At 40.2% G+C, this 19,376-nt stretch overlaps 1 protein-coding gene across 1 annotated transcript; it reads right to left on the bottom strand.

Annotated features, from left to right (window-relative positions):
• Window positions 1-13,023: 13,023 nt before the first annotated feature.
• On the bottom strand, window positions 13,024-18,895 carry LOC116865919 (cytochrome b-c1 complex subunit Rieske, mitochondrial). Its single transcript, XM_032854585.1, has 2 exons — window positions 18,631-18,895; window positions 13,024-13,843 (listed from the first exon to the last, which is right to left on the bottom strand). The coding sequence occupies exons 1-2, from the start codon at window positions 18,842-18,844 to the stop codon at window positions 13,233-13,235; spliced, it is 825 nt and encodes a 274-aa protein (XP_032710476.1). The 5' UTR covers window positions 18,845-18,895; the 3' UTR covers window positions 13,024-13,232.
• Between the last annotated feature and the right edge of the window lie 481 nt (window positions 18,896-19,376).

Consider the following 19,376-nt stretch of genomic DNA (forward strand, 5'->3'; position numbering starts at 1 on the left):
CACTTAAAAATAATATAACAATATGTTAAATTATACTTTAATAAAAAAGGGGAAAAAAAGACTAAATGAGGTTTGTTTCCTTCTCTCTATTGGCCGGGAGTGGGGAGGGGGTTCTTTTTGTTAGAAGGGATTTTAAATTCCCCAATAGCCCTTTTGTTGGAAGTGCTGGCACAAAGACACTCACTCTTCTCCAGATCTGAATCTGAAAGAATGAGCTGCAGCCATTTCCACACCCTAAGGGCAGAAGCTTCCTGAGAATGAGCCAGCACCAAGGAACCAGAGCCAAGAATCTGGGAGGAAGAAGCAGGATCATGATTTCACCTGAATCCCTGGGTCCAGTCATGTCTGACAATCCCTGAACTTTGCTATTTCATAAACCAAAATGTTCCCTTTTTCCTTAAGTAAAATTGGCACAGTTTTCTATCTCTTGCTGGAGAAAGCATCCTAGCTGATATAATGCCCAATTATAAGCATTTTAAGTGTTTTTCCAAATCTTGAAATACAGCTGTGTTCTAATAAACACGTGAGTCCCTGAGTCAGGAGGGCTATCCAAGCAAAACCTTCACCTCCTGATCAGATACCTTATATGATGCCCACAGCCAGTATGGGGGTCTTGTTGCCCATAACTCAGCTCTCTCCATCCTCATGCAGCCCTATCTACCCATGATCCCTTCCTTTTATCTCCTCTTTCTTCCCCCATCAAGACAAACATTGGACCACAGATAACACATGGATACCTCTTTTCCTCAAGGGGTCTCTAAATCAAAGTCAGATCTCATGTTACTTTAAATCAATGTGCTCTTCTCCAGGCTGAATTTCATTATTTATGCTCCTGGTACACAATCATTCTTTATTTAAAACCAAATCAATAAATGGGTAGTGCCTCCTTTAATAGAGGCTAATGAAATCTAGTTTTGCTTTATTATGGTGCTAATGGTCTCAGCATCCTACAAGTGGCATCCTACAGGTGCATCAGACCTGTGGCCTAGGTTTGTGGTAAGCAATTGCCTGGAACAATAGGTTCAAGAATGGAGCAGAAGACTTTGGAAGATCATGCTTTGTTTAGGAGGCCAGAAGTCACTGGTCTCTGTCATAGTCTAAGGCACAGAGAAGCTCCCGGGGCCTGTTAATGAACAAAAGATTCACGAGGGACTGTGCAGAAGTGGAGTGGCTTGGGTGCCACTGTTCTGTGCTTCTTCCCATTAAGGAAAAAGAAAAATTAAAAAACATTTTAATTAATAAAAAACACAAGCTTCAGAGTCAGGTTGTCTTACTGTTTGAGCTTGATCAAGAACTTAATCTCTCTATATCCTATTCTTCACCAGGGCAAATTACCACTTACTTCAGGTGTATGGATATTTAAGCCCTTAGACCATTATCCGGCACACCATGTTGGGGAAAAAAATCCTAGTATTAGTTGTTACAATAATATCATTTATTACTATGATTACTTTTGTCTTCTTGTGGCTTCTGGCCCAGCAAGTGCCCCTCGCAGGGAATGAGTTTAATGGCTCACCCCTGGAAGAAGAAGAAAACACTGCCAACAATCCCAAATGACATTTCTAATAATGCTCTTGAGGTTGTATTTTACTTCTTGTTCCCCCAAAGTTGTGCAACAATCTTATTATAGAAAAATAGTTATTACAAAGGAAAGCAGAAGGGCAGCCATTCACAAAACAAAGGCAAACAAAGCAGCCAGCCCCTAAATTTTTATTCATTGGATTGTAGGTTCTCACAGTAGGCTTCTTTATTTTGGGGTGCACTGTGTAGGTGCCCAGTAAATGTTCTACCCAGAATGGTAGAAACTTTTAATGAGTAGCTGGGAGGTGAGGCATTTGGAACACAGGAGTAGTTCTGACACTAGTTCTTGCCTAGTGGTCCACAAATCTTGAGCTAATTCTGGAGGGTGGTCAAGAACATTAATATCAAACCTTTCCTAACATGGGCAATTCAAAGGAGATCAGAAATACCTACGGGCGCCTGGGTGGTTCAGTGGGTTAAAGCCTCTGCCTTCGGCTCAGGTCATGATCCCAGCGTCCTGGGATTGAGCCCCGCATCGGGCTCTCTGCTCTACAGGGAGCCTGCTTCCTGAACCCCTCTCTCTCTGCCTGCTTCTCTGCCTACTTGTGATCTCTGTCTGTCAAATAAATAAATAAACTCTTAAAAAAGAAAAAAAAAAAAAGAAATACCTAAAAGTGAGGTCAGATCTCAGGGCATCATCTAGATCAGAGGAAGACAGAGGGCTTGAGGAAACTGTAGAATGCTATACACCTGTGACCTATTAAGGGCACTAAGTGGCAATAGTCCTGTAAGAGTCCTCATCCATGTATAGTATCTTCTCTGGATAGAAAACTTAAGCAGAATTATTGGTAGTTCTGTTATGAGAAGTGTCACCAAAAATAAGACTTCTGGGACTAAAAAAGAGCTTTCCAACACCAATTGATAGACTGTTGGGTAATGTCATAATTACTGTTGCTAGAGTGGTCATTAAAATAGCATAATTATGCTAAATAGTTTGTTAAAAAAAAAGAGAGAGAGAGAGAAAGGGAGAGCAATGGAACACACTTGTGACATGAACTAGTGGGTAATTGGGCTGAGATAATTTATGCCAATATTTCCTTGCGAGCCTCCATCAAGATGAATTACTGTCTGCTAAGGGTCTTGCCCATAAGGTAATTTGACAGCTGGCTAAAAAAGAAGTGATAGGACAGAAGAGTGTCCAGACTAAATATAAGAGGCGAGGGAACAAAATGCAAAATGGCAGTAAGCCATATTACATCCCCGTTTCACATGAGGTCTGGCTGAAGACAAATTTTGAAACTTTTAGAGCCAGAATCTCTGTGGTTTTCTAGAACCAAACATGGGCATTTTCTGCTGGTCACCTCAAGTTAATTCTTTCAGAATTATATGACTTAAAGGTATCACAAGGGCTGATCTGTTGATTGTGTCTATGGTAAGTTGTGCAGGCTGCTTTGTGCACAGCTTTAGTATATCAAGAATGTTCTTATGCTAAATTACTTTGTACAGAGGATATAATTTGTATTAAGAAAAGCACATGGATTCATTTGTGTGAAAAAATGTTTAGAAAACACAGTATTTAAGTAAAATTCAGTCTTTAACTTTTCAGGTAATATGTAAGAATGTTTTATATTTTATGCTATAACTGCCTTCTTCCCATAAAGACTTTAATTGTCAATAAAAGAACATATTAGATCTTAAATGATCTTCCCGTGTTCCACCCTCAAGTCAACCAAAGATCAATTTCCCAGTTTCTTCTCCTTGAGTTCAATAAATGAAAGGAAACTGCCCAGGGGTACAGTACCCACAATCTGCATCTACAGCATTTACTGTTGGGATTTTTCATCTGCTTATTAATCCACCCTCTTACTGTTTCCCCTTTCTCCCCTAGAAAGCGTTAACTTCTGGATAGAGCTGTTCAGCTTCCTTATCCCAGTATGCTAGGAAAGCCACACTCCATTTCTTACTGATGTTGGATCCTATTCACTTACTCAACTCAGCAGTGAGCTATCTTTTCTAGAAACAACTGTTTCATTCAGGTGAAGTAAATGGTGAGGGCAAGTGACAAATACACCCTTTCCTTAAATAATGTGCTTTATATTGGTCTTCACACTGAGTATCAACCACTCCTGAAATGCAGAAGCAATGCAGTGGCTAGAAAAACAGCACTTGCCTTGGGCCCTCCGCCTCCTTGTTCCTGTACACTATAATCTTTCCTGTGCCCATCAAACAACCTGAAATCCCTTTCTTTCTTTTAACCCCAAAGTGACTTCTGGGCTTTGAAGTGTCAGATCCTAAAACCCTTATGCAAGATAGAGCCCCCACTGACTAATAGATGGAATTGCGTGTCCAGGTGTTTTGAACTGGATATACTGGCACTGACTAGAGGCAAAAGGGGTCCTAGAAATTGCTCTATTTTGTGTGTGTGTGTGTGCGCACTTTTTCCTCAGTTATATGGCTACTCTAGACTGAATACAACACATAAAAGCCAGAGATAGAGCTCTGCTTATTAAGGAGGGCACATGTTGTGATGAGCACTGGGTGTTATATGCAACTAGTGAGTCACTGAACACTGTATCAAAAACTAATGATGTACTATATGTTGACTAACTGAACATAATAATAAAAAAAGAGAGCTTTAAGTTCATTTGAGGTTCTTGATCTAATTCTTTCCTGTAAACATAGGACCTTAAGCTGGAGATCACAAATTTAGCCCTGCAGTGGAAGTGGTTGGGGGCATCCCAATCCCAAGGTGCTTCTTTATCATTTATTATTTTTAATGAATCACTCTAAAGTGTTTTTAGCATATATATAAATATGTGTATGTTTATATATATAATGTCAATATTTTGAAAGTGATTAAAAATGTCTTTTTGACTTTCTGATCTTTTCACCCATTTCTCCCGTTCCCCCACCCCCATCTCTGGCAACCACCAATCTGTTCTCTACATCTATGAGCTCCTTTTGTTTTTATTGTTTTTTTGTTTTTGTTTTGTTTTAGATTCCAAATATAAGAGAGATAATACAGCATTTGTCTTTGTCTGACTTATTTCACATAACACAATGTCTTTGAGGTACATCCATGTTGTCACATGGCACGATTTCATTGTTGTGTACAGTTGTGTATAATTTCTATATCCATTCTTCTACTGAGACTTGGTTTGTTTCTAGAAGTTGGCTATTGTAAATAATGTCACAATATGTGTATATCTTTTCTAATTGGTGTTTTCCTTTTCTTCAGGTACATACCCAGATGTGGATGGATCATATGGTACTTCTATTTCTAATTTTTTGAGGAAACTCCATACTGTTTTCCAACATGGCTACACCATTTATATTCCCACAGCAATGCACACAAGTTCCTTTTCCTCCACATCCTTGCCAATTCTTATTTCTTGTCCTTTGGTAATAACCATTCTAATAGCAGTGAGGTGATATCACATTGTGGTTTTGCTTTGCATTTTTCTTTTTTTTTTTTTTTTTTGCTTTGCATTTTTCTTATGATTAATGTTGTTGAGCATATTTTCATGTAGCCATTGGCTATCAGTATGTCTTCTTTGGGAAAATGTCTATTAAGAGTTTCTGCCCATTTTTAATTGAATTATTTTTTTGGTTATTGAGTTACAGGAGTTCTTTATATATTTTAGTTATTAGCCCCTCATCAGATATATAATTTATAAATATTTTCTCCCATTCAGTGGGTTGCCTTTTGATTTTGCTATGATCTCCTTTATTTTGCAGAAGCTTTTTAGTGTCCCACTTACTCTTTTTTGCTTCTGTTGCTTTTACTTTGGTTTTAAATTCAAAAAATCATCTCCAAGACTGATAAGTTGCTTACTGCCTATGAAGAGTTTTATCATTCAGTCTTTCATTCTAGTTCAAGTCTTTAATCCACTTTTTTATTAGCTTCAGAGGTAGAATTTAGTGATTCTCAGTTACATATAACCCCCAGCACTCATTACATCATTAATGTCCCTCATTAATGCCTATCATCCAATTATCCCTTCCCTCCACCCACTTCCCCTCCAGCCACCCTATTTGTTTCCTAGAGTTCAGTGTCTTTTATAGTTTTCCTCACTCTCAATTTTCATCTTATTTTTCCTTCTCTTCCCCTATGCTCATCTGTCTTGTTTCTTAAATCCTAGATGAGACTTTATTTTTGTATACAAACAGGCCTCTATTTTCCGATATTGATTTTATACATCCTGTCATAATTAAGGTCTTCTCCATCCTCAGATTATATAGTTTCTGAGATTTTCTTAAAGTTTGTCTTACATGCATCTTTAATCTCCCTAGAATTTATTTTTATGCAAATTGAGAGCTGGGGTCCAACTCTGTTTTCTTCCAAAGGGATAGTGGGTCTTGCCAGCTCCATTTATTAAATAACCCACTCTTTTCACCACTGAATTAAATCCTGCTTTTCTTATATTAAATTCTCATAAGCCCTAAGATCTAGTTCTTGATAGTCTATTTTGTTCCACTAACATGTCTGTTTCCATGCCAATGTCATATGAACTTAACTACAATGATTGTATAGCAGGTTCTTGTTTCTAAAACAAATATTCATTCTACGTTTTCATACTTTTCTTGGCTTTTCTTGGATATTTTTTATTCTATATAAATTTCATGTCCATTTTATCCTAAATAAAACAAAGAAAACATACAAACAATCAAACAAAAACCACCATAGAGATCCTAGATACATGCTAATTTGGAGAGCTTTTTTAATGAAACTAGGTTATTCTATTAAGAGTATGTTCTTTCCATTTACTTAGTTTTTTTTTTTTCTTCAAGATTTTATTTAATTATTTGAGACAGAGAGAGAGAGACACAGCAAGAGAGGGAGCAGAAGCAGTGGGAATGGGAGAGGGAGTAGCAGGGTTCCCACCCAGCAGGTAGCCAGATCCTAGGACCCTGGGGTCATGACCTGAGCTGAAGGCAGACGCTTAATGACTGAACCACCCAGGAACCCCTGCTTAGTTCTTGATTTAGGCTTTTTTTTTTCATAAATCCTATACTTTACTTATTTTTCACGAAGTCCTATTGCTGTAGTCAAATTAATTGTCATATCAGGAAATAAGCTTGACAAAGCAGTCACCAAGGGCATTGCAAGTCCCCATATAGAAGGTGGAAGAGTGGATGTCACTGTTAAATTCACAGGAGACAACCTAGTCCTCATTGCAGCCTAGGATGCCCTTAGGGGTCCCTCTGATGCCTGCTTCACCACCTTCTTGATGTCATATTTGACAGCTTTTTCTAGATGGTAGATCAGATCCACAACCAACACATTGGAGGTGGGCACACGAAAGGCCTTGTCAGTTAAGCTTCCTATTCAGCTCAAGGATGACCTTGTCCACAACCTTGGCAGCACCAGAAGAAATGGGAATGATATTCTGGGTAGCCCCTCAGCTGTCATGCCACAGCTTTCCAGAGGAGCCATCTGCAGTATTCTGGGTGGCAGTGATGGCATGGACTGTGCTCATGAGTCCATCCACAATGCCAAAGTTGTCATGGATGACTTTGATCGGGGCAGGGGGTAAGCAGCTGGCAGTTCAGGAGGCAGTAATGACAATCTTAAGGGAGTTGTCATACTTAAAGTTCATGTGCATCACAAAATTAGGGGCGTTTACGAAAGGGGCAGAGGTGAAATGATTACCTTTTTGGCTCTGCCCTTCATGTTAGCCCCAGGCATGAACAACATGTTCAGCACTGAGATCCCACCCCTGGTAGATGGACATGGGCTTTTCCTTGATGATAAGCTTCCCATTGTGCTATTGAGCTTGTCATGGGTGGAATTATACTGGAACTTATAGACCATGCAGTTGAGATCAACAAAGGGGTCATTGTTGGCAACAATATCCATTTTGCCAAATGCAAAACAGCCTTGGTAACCAGGTACCCAATATAGCCAAATCCATTCACTCCAACCTTTACCATCAACTCAAGAATGATGTAGCCATCTATCCAATAGGGAGAAACAGAGAGCTTAGATTTCTTTTACCAGCATTTAAGTTTTTTTATTTATTCAGTAAATGATACTGATTTACTATTTTTGTATATTTAATGTCTAGTTTTAATATTAACTTTGTTGAATTCATAAGATGAATTGTAGAGCTTCCATATCCTACCTTTACCCTACAGCCCCATGGTATAGCATTTTGCCTACCCAAAGTATACTTCATGGGCTAGTAGCATGGACATCAACTGGATTTCCTGGAACTTGCTAGAATTGCAAAATCTCAAGCCATAACCCAGGCCTACGGAATTAGGATATGCATCAGAAACAAGATCCCCAGGTAAACTGTATGCATAGTAAGATTGGAGAAGATTTGATCTAGAATAGTTTAAACAGCCATGGAATTATCTTTTCTTTAAAGTGTCATATAGAACTCAAATACAAAGCCAACCCGTCATATGAACTTTTTGTACTTGATTTGATCTACATTAATTGGTATATTTAAGTTTTCTGCTTCTTGAGTAAATTTTGGCATTTTATATTCTGCTAATAAATCATCTGCATCCCCTGATTTTGGGTCCTACAATGTGAACCATTACTGTGGAGGAGTTCAGCTTTGCTATTAGCATCAAAACCAGGTGCACGTGTAAATCTGAATTTCTAGGGACCAAGACATTATGAGAATACAGGATTAATACCTATCCTCAACTGATAAATCAGTCTGAATAGGAACATACCTCCACCTTGAAATTGCCTTTCTGCATACCTAAACATACTCTAAATGTCATGTATGGTCTCACTGGTATAGTCCACTAAATAACATTTTGAGCTTTTGTATTTTGCTTTACAGTTTATAATGCCTTCCACACCCTTTATCTCATTTGAGACTTATGTTTAAAAGGGTCTAATAGATAATCTTGACTAAGGGGAATACAATCCTTAACCTGATTTTCATTTACTGAGATCAGCTGGTGCCCTCAGAATGTTCTGTTTTTCCAAAGGGCCAAAAAAGGGCCACGGAAGAGCTTGTATTGTGGGGAGAGCTAAGAAAGCAAGTATTTCCTCAGGTAAAGGAAGAGGCATTAGTTGAAGTTTTAGCCATGAACAGATAAAATGGTGTAAGTAATGACATGATGTCCATCGCATTTTAGTGCTGGAAATAAGATACTAAAGGACGGACATTTTGACACTGAAATCTTACTCAGAGAGAATAATGTTCATTATGAACAAATGGAAAAAAGCAAAATAATCCAGTTTTTTATTTAAAAAATTGTATTATTTATTCCTTTTGAATTCCTTTGAAATTTTTTCTTCTGGGAGGAGTGTAAACTTAAATCCAAAATACCCTGCAATATTAGTTCATTTCTCCTCTGACCTAAAGTCCTAGAAAAATGAGATACACAGACATTACATGATTTTTCAATTTTTAAAGATGTTGTACAAAGTATATGGAAATCTTTTCTTTCAAACAATGCCACTCAGAAATTCACCCCCACCCCCTTCAGCAGTCAACTCCATGGCTAAGGATTTGCCATGGTCCCCAGGCCCCTCAGTCTAGTGGTGAGGAGACAGACCAGGAGAGTGAACTTCAAAATAGAGGAAAACATAGATATCTAAATGGATATGCCCTGGTTATTTTGGGGAAACTTGCTAGAAAAGTGAATGTAATTCAGGTGCAGAATACCACATCTAAATAATCTTGAAGTGGGGCATCTGGGTGGCTAGCGGTTAAGTGTCCAGCTCTTGATTTCAGTTCAGGTCATAATCTCATGGTCTTGAGATAGAGCCTTACATTGGGCTCCACACTCAGCTGGGAGTCTGCTTGAGATTCTCTTTCCCTCTCCCTCTGCCCCTCATAAGACATAAGCAGCTCACAAATCCAATGTTCATGCTCTCGCTCTCAAATAAATAAATCTTTACTTACCCCTGTTTAATTATGGACAAGGCACTTATATGGGCTTCAGTTTCTCTACCTGTAAACTAGGAATAGCAACATTACCCAGCTGACAGGATTTTTTGAGGATTGAATGAGATTGTACACAAAAGTACACTTAGCATAGTGACTAGGAGTCAGTGTTCAAAGTTTGCCCCAATTAGAATGTTACAAACTGCAGACAGTAATGGACCTGTTTTATGAAGCAGGTACAATTAGCAGTGTTTGGGGACTTGGACCCAGGAAGAAGGGGTAATGGAAAAGGAGGCAGAGGGGACTATAGGTTTTTATTGCCAGGTAGATTACTGGGTAGATGGGAAGGTCACCAACTCCAATGATGAAGATGGCTTATGGGAAAAGAGATGATTTCCCTTCCTTTTGGACATTTTAAGGTTTTAATGAACATGTGTACACAGATGCCCAGTTTAAAGTGTCTAAACCTGAGTATGAAGCTCAGGGAGGTAATTTAGGGGAACCATTAGCAATAGGTGATAATGAAAGTGTGCTAGAACAGTGGGGCAGGAATATCATTCTGAAAAATATGTGCATTTATTTTGGGTCAATATATAAAAGGCAGTATTTAAATGACATGAAAATATAGAAAATGCCATTTCAGCACTGTGGGAATGAAGAGTGATTTCTGACAAATAGTACATTCCCACTGTTCAAAAACAGAGTACTAATAGGACATTCTGATCCTAAACCATATATATCAAGTAAGGACAAATGTCCTCTCCACACTCAGATTGAGTCAGACAGATTTTACAAAGATATGCTCAGAAAGACCAAAGTAAATATGACAGTAAGAGACAATGCTAAGGTTTTTGGAAAAGTCATTTTCTATAACCACTCTCTGTTTAATGCATAATAAAAAGGGAAATCTCAAGACTGTCCCAATCTTTACTCCCAGTAAAAAAGCACATGCTAATGATCTGATGTCAGGATGCCAACTGGTCAAATTTAAGTCTTTTCCCCCTACTATCTAGGATTTTGCTTCACTGAAATAATCAAATATAAGTCTGCTCTGAAGAAATTTTACTTGTCTTGGTCACTTGTTAACAAAGGGATACTGAAGCTTAACATCATTATTCAAAATATCACAGAAGACATAAGCAGCTCACAAATCCAATCCCTGCACAGAACACCTGTGACGTATCTAGGAACCTGCAAACTTCCTATTTTTGGCCTCCACAGGCAGGTAGTTGCCGTGCAATTGTTTTGGCATTTCAAACATGAAAAGATGGAGGGAGCTCGTCAGGGTGGGAGGGGGTAATAACGGGGTATGAGCACTTCTCTTCAGAAAGTGATGTTTTTGGCAACAGTTTCTAGCTTGTGGACCTATGCTCCTCTCACAACTATTTTTGCGTTCCCACTCCATCTCGCCATCCCCAAACCAGCAGGATCCTCCAATCATTGTGACATCAAATAGAATGCCACCCCTGGTTGAACACTACTATTGTAAAAGATTGGTTCAGTTGATGAAAACGCTTTTATGAGTTTGGATGCCTTTACTGAAGTACCAAATACTGCAAACACAACATTTATCTAAAAAAACCATTCCAATTATTGGGGCAGGGGAGTTGAAGGGGCTCACAGAATCTAAGTCAGAAGGACTCTGAGAAACCATCCCAAATTTACAGATGGGGGAAAAAATGTCCAACAGAGCTTAAACAACAGGGCCACGGTTCAATAGCGAAGAAATGGCAAAGCCAGAATTAAAACCCTCAATTCTAGTCCAGTATACCATGCTCCCAACTCATTCAATCCACACAGGGATATATTAAAAGCTCAGCAGCTTCAGTTATGCCCAAAGGAACAAAATTCCTTTAAACTTACAGGAAAAAAAATCAACGCCCCCACCCCCCGCCCTGCCAAAAAACAGTCACTCAGATTTGCCGCGGGTCTAATAATTCATTTAATGCTTAAGGCCTCTACTCCAGGCTTAATAAGTTACCTTCAAATTAAAAGTTGATAATTTTTATTTAGCATCCCATAAATTCTTCCAAGTAAGAATTTTATGAATGTAAAAATATATAGGAGTTGCACCATTAGCATATCCTGAGGAAGTAATGAATAGCACCTGCTGCCATTTTAAAAAAAGCAGGAACTTAATTCAACTTCAGATTTTGTCAATTTATAATAAATATACTGGTATAGTTTAAAAAAATAAGTTGTGGACAACTGGCACCATGAGAAGGTAGCATGAGAAGAAAGCGTTAAGATGATCTTCTTCATAAATACTACGAAAAAACAAATCTTCACAATAATAAGCAAAATACCCAACAAATACCTACCAACATCTCATAGCCTCATCATGGGGGCAGGGGTGGCCGTATTTCCTGTGAGATGCTCAAAATGTTAACAATGGATATTATGTACCCATCGCTTAAACATATTGATGTAATTTTACTACTTTTTAGTAAACTAGCAATGTTTGGCACCTTTTGGCTTATATTTTTACCTAAATACCATAACATGAAATACTATTATTATAAGCCCCATTTTCTTTTCTAATTTTCTTTCTAGAATGGTACATATGAACCAAGTATCTGCTCATAAGCATAAAAACTTTGACATTTTCTTTTTGATGTGCTTAGCTACCGTTTTAAAGACTGAAACCCTGAATGGCCGGTTCCTTGGGAAGACCAAACCACTTAATCTAGTTTACTTTCTTACAAATGCATATGTGATCAAAGATGGGCCCAGTGGTGTATTACTGACCCACCACAAAACAACAAAGATACAGCAAACTTATCAAAGTAGCTGTGATTCTCTACAAAGGGCAAAAGGAACTGGGGAGAGTGTCCGATGTGTCTTGTTTCACCTGTGTAACTGAAGGTAGAAAGCAGAAAGCAAGAAGAGGGTGTGGATTTTGATGTCTCCCTGCGCCCACCTTCATTTCACGGTGAAAACTGATGACTGCAAATCCAAAGAAATACCTCAAAATGTAATCACTGCAGAAACAAAACCAGCAGGATCATTTTCACACTAACACAGTATTAAGTGTCAGAGACTTTTGCTTCTTGATAGGGTGGATGCAGGAGCAATGGGAACATGAATATTCACAGCAGATGAAGGAAATAAAAGCAGCATTCCCATTCTGGAAAGCTTTTCTCAGATATAGCCCACCACTGCCTCTTAAAATTGAAGAATTCTAATTACTAACTTATTCCCATAAGTGGAAAAAAAAATTTTTTCCTGACCTGTCACTTAGGCAGGAAATCAGGTACCTAGACCTGGGGCTAAACCCTTAGAATTGGTAACACCTCATTTAGAACTTTCCCACAGATCATATACAACATCACCATACAGACTGGGGGTGGGGAGGATGCCGGGGTGGAGATGGGGCAGGACACACATAGCCAGGACTCATGTGCAAGAAAAGGGAAGGGAAATCTGAATACTATTTCTGCCAATGTCATAAATACCTTCCAGGACTTGGAAACGACCAGCTAGTTGTACCTCAGTCTAACCATTAGCTCTGCAGAATCTGTGTCCCTCATACAAAGAAAGAAGATGAAGGAGAACACTGATTACAGATTTCACAAATTTCTTATACACCAGCCTGTAATTTTTAATTAGAATTAACTATCAAAGAAACTGCACTTTTTAAGTCTTTGAGCTTAACAATGTTTAACAGTGGCTTTATTAGGTGAATGCTTAAAAGCATTCAACATTAAATTCAATTTACTTCACATTAATGTTTGCAAATACATTATTAGCAATTCTTAAATATTTCAAATCAACTTAAGTATAGAAGGCTTGCTTATTTAAGTCTTCTTAGGTGACAAGACAGAAAGGAGCCTAGCACTTGAGTCCAGGTCTCTAACCAACAACCACCATGTCATCACCGGTGAACTCATATGAGGGAACTTCAAGGTTGAGAGGTGCAGGCCCCTTCCTGATCCTGCCAGAAGCATCATAGTGTGACCCATGGCAAGGGCAGTAATAACCACCAAAATCTCCTGCATTTGCAATGGGTACACAACCAAGATGAGTGCAAACTCCTATCAAGATAACCCATTCAGGTTTCTTTACTCGATCTAAATCATGCTGTGGGTCCCTCAATTGGGACACTTCAACTGCAGCCTCCTGCTCAATTTCCTTCTTGGTTCTATGGCGCACAAACAGCGGTTTTCCTCTCCATTTGAAAGCCATGTTCTTGCCTTCAGGAATATCAGATAGCTTGATTTCGATCTTCGACATGGCCAACACATCAGCAGAAGCACTCATGCTGGAAACAAATTGCGAGACGACATTCTTGGCAGCATATGCGACACCTATACTAGTTGTTGCTGTTATCAAATAGGAGAAACCTTTTCTAGCCTCACTGCTCTCTTTTGAAGACTTTGTACCATCTAACACTTCAGCGCGCCGATAGTCAGAGAAGTCAGGCACTCTGATGTCTGTGTGGGAATAACGAATGGAAGCAGGGGCTGCAAAATAAGCAGAAAATTTAAAAAAACACAATTAGATGAATACTGTGAAAGGGACATACATCAGGAAATAACCTTTGTGAATTCGTAAGCAAAAATCAAGTTATAAAAATGTGAAATATGGCACTCACTGATCTCAGAAATTGTCAAGTTGGCAGTGCCAGCATATAAAATACTGAGAAAGAAATGAAGTCAATCACTACCTATCATACTGGTAAGAAATCATAAGATTATATGTGTAAACTGAGTTTCTCCTGATTGAACACTGCTGATTCAGAATTCTTAACAATTTAGTCCATCAAATCTAAAAAGTTAAACAGTAAACAGCAATATTTTAAAATCCCTGAAAATTCAATCTGTCAAAACATACAATTATGGTAACTACCTCTCGCATTCTCTGGATTACAAGGAACCCTAAAACTCCTCAAGTCTACCCAATAAGTTGATTTGGGATCATCTTATTAAACCAAATGTCTAACATTACATTCCTATCTACTCTCTGAAAGGACTGCTAAAAATACATAAAATACTTATTACAAGATAATAAACAATCTGTGAACTATCAGCATAACTTTAGTTGCAAAAAATTTAGAGGTTTCTATTTTATACTCTGGAATATAAATTAGTATTACTATAACTTCAAGTAAAGCCACTAATAGGCAGAAAAGAATAGCCTTATCAAAATATGCGACCATCAAATGAGATCTCCAAAAGAACCAATTATTTCAATTCAGTACAGGATAAAAGAGCAAAATTTTCACATATCCCACTTTTCAGTCAAGGGCAATAAATTCTGTAAGAGTAAAGGCATTATCTTTCTCACCGCTGTGAGTTTCTCAACTGAAATGCTACCACTGCAGGCCAAAGACAGATCTTTGTGTCAAATGAATGTTAAATAAACAAATAATTGCTATTTATGTAGTACTTTGGATATTAATATTTTGTGGTTTTAAAATTTTGTTTCTTTGAGTGAGCAAGAGAGCGAGCATGTGCAAGCAGGTAGAGGGGAAGAGGGAGAAAGACTCCCCACTGAGTGGGGAGCCCAAGGGGAAGCTCCATACCAGGGTCCTGGGATCCTGACCTGAGCTGAAGGCAAATGCTTAACTGAATGAACTGAATGAGCTTAACAGGCACCCCAGTTTTATTTGTTAAAAAAGTCCAAACAGATTATGTCCTTTTGTCCCATACCATTTTTAAGTATCTGATAAAAAAAAAAAATGAACTTACTGGGATCACTTTTAAGTATGTTACAGGAAGCAAATTGTATATGCATTTTAGGAAATTTGCCACAAGGTTTCCTTTTTAGAAAAGGGACACTAAAAATTCCACACTTAGAAAATGTGTTGTTTCTAAGAAGTATGTACCTTCTATTTTATTTTATTTTATTTATTTATTTGACAGACAGATCACAAGTAGGCAGAGAGGCAGGCAGAGGGAGAGGGAGAAGCAGGCTTCCTGCTGAGCAGAGAGCCTGATGCAGGACTTGATCCCAGGACCCTGAGATCATGATCTGAGCCAAAGGCAGAGGCTTTAACCCACTGAGCCACCCAGGTGCCCCTTTTATTTTTTAAAGATTTTATTTATTTATTTGACAGAGAGAGAGAGAGAGAGATCACAAGCAGGCAGAGAGGCAGACAGAGAGAGAGAGAGAGGGAAGCAGGCTCCCTGCCGAGCAGAGAGCCCATTATGGGGCTCGATCCCAGGACCCTGAGACTATAACCTGAGCCAAAGGCAGAGGCTTAACCCACTGAGCCACCCAGGAGCCCCTAAAAGAAATATGTACTTTTAAAGTGCATTTTCATATAAGTTGCAATTCTACTTGGGTTACTAGGCTGTCTCATCCTAATTATATTTCCTTGGTTCTCAAGGTCAGTAACAGTGGAAGCCCTAAGTACAATTCACTCTGGAACAAACAGGGTTTGGGGAACTGACCCCACATACAATCAAAAATATGTTGTCTTTTGACGTCCTCAAAACTTAACTACTAACTGTTGCCTGGAAACTTAACCAGTCAATTAACACATATTTTGTATGTTACATATATTATATACTGCATTCTTATAATAAAGTAACCTAGGGAAAAGAAAATGTTATTAAGAAAATCATAAAGTAACATTTGCAGTACTGTACCATATTTATATAAAAATAAATCCACATAGAAGTGGACTTGCACAGTTCAAACCCATGTTGTTCAAGGGCCAACTATATTCATAAACAATGGTAAAACCTATCAACATCACTCTACGTACTTTCTGACAATTCCATTATTTTTTGGAGGGGACCAGGACATGGACAGTTGACTACCTGGGATTTACAACTACACAGAGTGACATTACATTATATACTTTACCTCTACCTAATGCTAACCTATCAGTGTAGACTGGGGTCTGGGATCAAGTATGAATTATTCTCCTTTAATATCATCTGGGATTACAAAGGAAATATGTGTATCATACTTAAAAGATGAAGGGACCAAAGTTCATACTTCTACATTAAACACAGTATCTACAACCCCTGACCATGTAACAGCATGCAAGGAAATGTACAAGAACATTAAACAGAATGGTTGTGACATTCTCTTCTGGAGATTTGATGATGAAAGAAATCCACTTGTCTACTCCCATTTTGTCTAGCAGGTTACATTTTATATTGTACTACACTACCATGAACACTTTGGGAAATTAAACTGCCATACTGCAAAAGTTACTCTCTAAATAATTCCCATTAATTGCATTAGGTGTGACTTTAGCAGCAAAAATGCCAGCTAGATTTAGTTCTAAACTCGAGCAGTATCCAATGCTTCTAGAAAGAGAAAACTTAAGGGATTATAACAAAACAGGTTTCTGTTTTTGTCTTAAGGTGAACTGTGATGTGCCCTGGAAATCCTCCTCACTTTAAGGACCTTCTCCTGATCCAACCCTCCCACCCCACAACCTCAGTACTATCTAGACAAGAGATTTTTATGTGAACTGAAGCTACAAGCTGAATATATGATCACAGAAGAAGTTTCCCTTATGGTTCTGTATTATTTACCAGTTCTTGGAAAAGTCAGGTAAACCTCTAAGTTTTAGAAGAAACCATTTAGCCAGTAGACAAATTCCACAGATGCTTTCTGCCTTTGCTATTGAAGTTTTCCCCTCCCTTATCGTTTCTCACCTCCAGGTCCAAAGAATGGGCTTAGGATGGGCTAGGGTACTCTGTTCATGCCCTGAACAATGTCTCCAAAACCCACTGGTGCCCCTAACAAAAAAATTCACTTTTATTCATCCACAAACATTCTGCACTAACTATATGCAAAATCTGAGGCTGTAGGAAATAGAAAAATTAAGATTTTTCTCTATGCCCTCAAGCACAAGGTCAGAGGAGTCCCCAGGAAACACAACAGTGGGAAGTGTTACTGTACCATAAAGCATAAAGGACGCAGAAAATAAAAGATTTTATTGACCTGACCCTGAACAGAGATTGACCTGGTAAGACTTGGAAAGGTGGAAAACCGAGTGGATTATTTTACAGTAAACAGAATAGGGTGAATGGAGGAAAAATAAAGAGTGGGGGCACCTTAGTTTGTAGGGCAAGCTGTACTTGCCAAATCAACTGTCAGTGAGGCCAGGAAGGGAACTAACACAGGGAAGCAGGTCTGGTGAGGACTGGGATGAACTGGAAGAGCCCTTGCACCCACTAAGAGGTCAGCCAGTGCACAGCACACTAGACTTTTCCCACGGAGAACCAGAGTTCACTGCTGCCAGATTCCAACATTTTAAGACACACAAGAACTCCTCCTTTTAAAACTATGAAGGTTGGCAGACTACAGACACGCTGGCCCCCAGGTTGCCATTTCCGAATTTCCATTCTGGAGCGTGCAAAAAGAAATGGAAGCCGAGGCACAAAAGGTGAGAGTAGGCTTCGGTGAGAGTTGATGGCTAACTCGAGTCTTCCAAATCCACGTTCTATCGCTTACACAATGCGCATCCCTGTGCAAGCCACTCCACCTCCGGCAGTCTGTTTTCTCATCTGTAAAATGGAGTGTCACCAACCTCTGCCTGCTGCTTTTCTTGAGGATTAAACTGATTCCAGTGTGAAAATACTGGCCCAGCAAACGAAAACACGGCCAATACGCTACACCATTAATGACCTTAGGGCCTGTGTTACTGTCTTGTTGGTTCTGTTGGGAGCGGGGTGTGAAAGAGAACGGCACTAAGCGGATCAGGCGGTGGTGAGCGGGACAAGGTCCCAAATATTAACAGCAGTTCCTATTTTTTGAGTATGTATAAAGTGCCCCAAAATGCACTAATGCCTTTATGTCGAATTTCTCCATCTGAAGCTCACGACATTACCTACGAAACTGGTATAATCGTTCACCCATTTCGCTGGTAAGGCAACACGCTTAGAAATCTGCCCAAAGTAAAACGACCTGTGAGCAACAAAGTCTGTCAGACTTTGCTGCGACAGACTTGGGAGTTCTTGAACTTAATCCTATGAAGGACAAAATTGGCCTGTGGTTTACCCAGACTGGCGGCCAACGGAAACAATCCCGCAAACGCACGCAATGCCAGGGCCGGAGGTCACCTGAAATCGCTCACCCAACTGCGTCCGCGCACAGGTGAGGGAAGAGGCCCGAGAGATGCAGACGCTTGCCCAAGGTCGACCCAGCCCGGCAACTTAATCCCCCAAGCAGGGCTCCGCTCCACATCCCCGCCCTCCTCGGCTGTGCCCTGGGTTCAGAGCCAGAGGGTGCGAGAAACGGGGGGTCCCCTCAGCCCCCGGTCGCTCCCCTCAGCCCGGCTCACCATTGAGGCCCACGGAGGCGACCAGAGGCCGGCTCGCGGCCTGGCCACTCAGCGACTCCCGGCACAAGAAGGGCCGCTTCACGTCCAGCACTGGAGGCTCCGGGGTGGCGGGCACCGAGGCCTGCACCAGGGGCCGCAGCGCGCCCGCCACCCCGCGGGAGGTGGCCGATAGGACGGGCGCGAATGGGCCCGAACGGGCGGCCACCGACAACATGGCGACTACTTCTCAAACGCTCAGCCGGTCACAGGGACGACCTTCCGCCCGCGGCGCAGGCGCGAGGAGGCGCAGGAGGCGCGCGATCGGTGACGTCAGCGCGCCGGCCCAAGTGGTGCCAACCCGAGCCTGGAGCAGCCTAGCGTTAGAGGCAGAGCTACGAGCTTTCGCTGAGGGCGGGGCAAGAGGACAGGCGGGGAGGAGCCAGGAGGGGAGGTGCCAGGCGGGGAGGGGAGTGTGCCGCCTATCCGGTGTCCGCCCGGCGCGGGATCTGGTCAGTGTGCCGGGATCTACCCGGAGGAAAGGCGGTAAAGGAGTCACCCGGGAGTGGCCCGTGGGTCGACTTTGCGTTCCTCAGGGTAAAAATGTAGGAATCTAGGGATACGAATAAGTCATCATAGTAGTTTAAATAGGGATAATAATAATTCTTAATATATACATACATATGAATAAAGATAGGTGTTTAGGGCATATACATATATGTTAGGTCATACGTACTTGTAAAACCTAGAACAGAGCCGAGCATATAGTG

Source organism: Lontra canadensis, unplaced genomic scaffold (genome assembly GCF_010015895.1).
Source record: "Lontra canadensis isolate GAN:19392208 unplaced genomic scaffold, GSC_riverotter_1.0 scaffold8, whole genome shotgun sequence".
NCBI classification, from domain to species: Eukaryota; Metazoa; Chordata; class Mammalia; order Carnivora; family Mustelidae; genus Lontra; species Lontra canadensis.

Bases quoted from the DNA above. Each gene is read 5' to 3' on its own strand.
- LOC116865919 (XM_032854585.1), bottom strand. From the start codon at position 18,844: ATGTTGTCGGTGGCCGCCCGTTCGGGCCCATTCGCGCCCGTCCTATCG. The intron at 13,844-18,630 runs GTGAGCCGGGCT...CTTATTTTGCAG, and splicing joins CGCCTCCGTGGGCCTCAATG to CCCCTGCTTCCATTCGTTAT.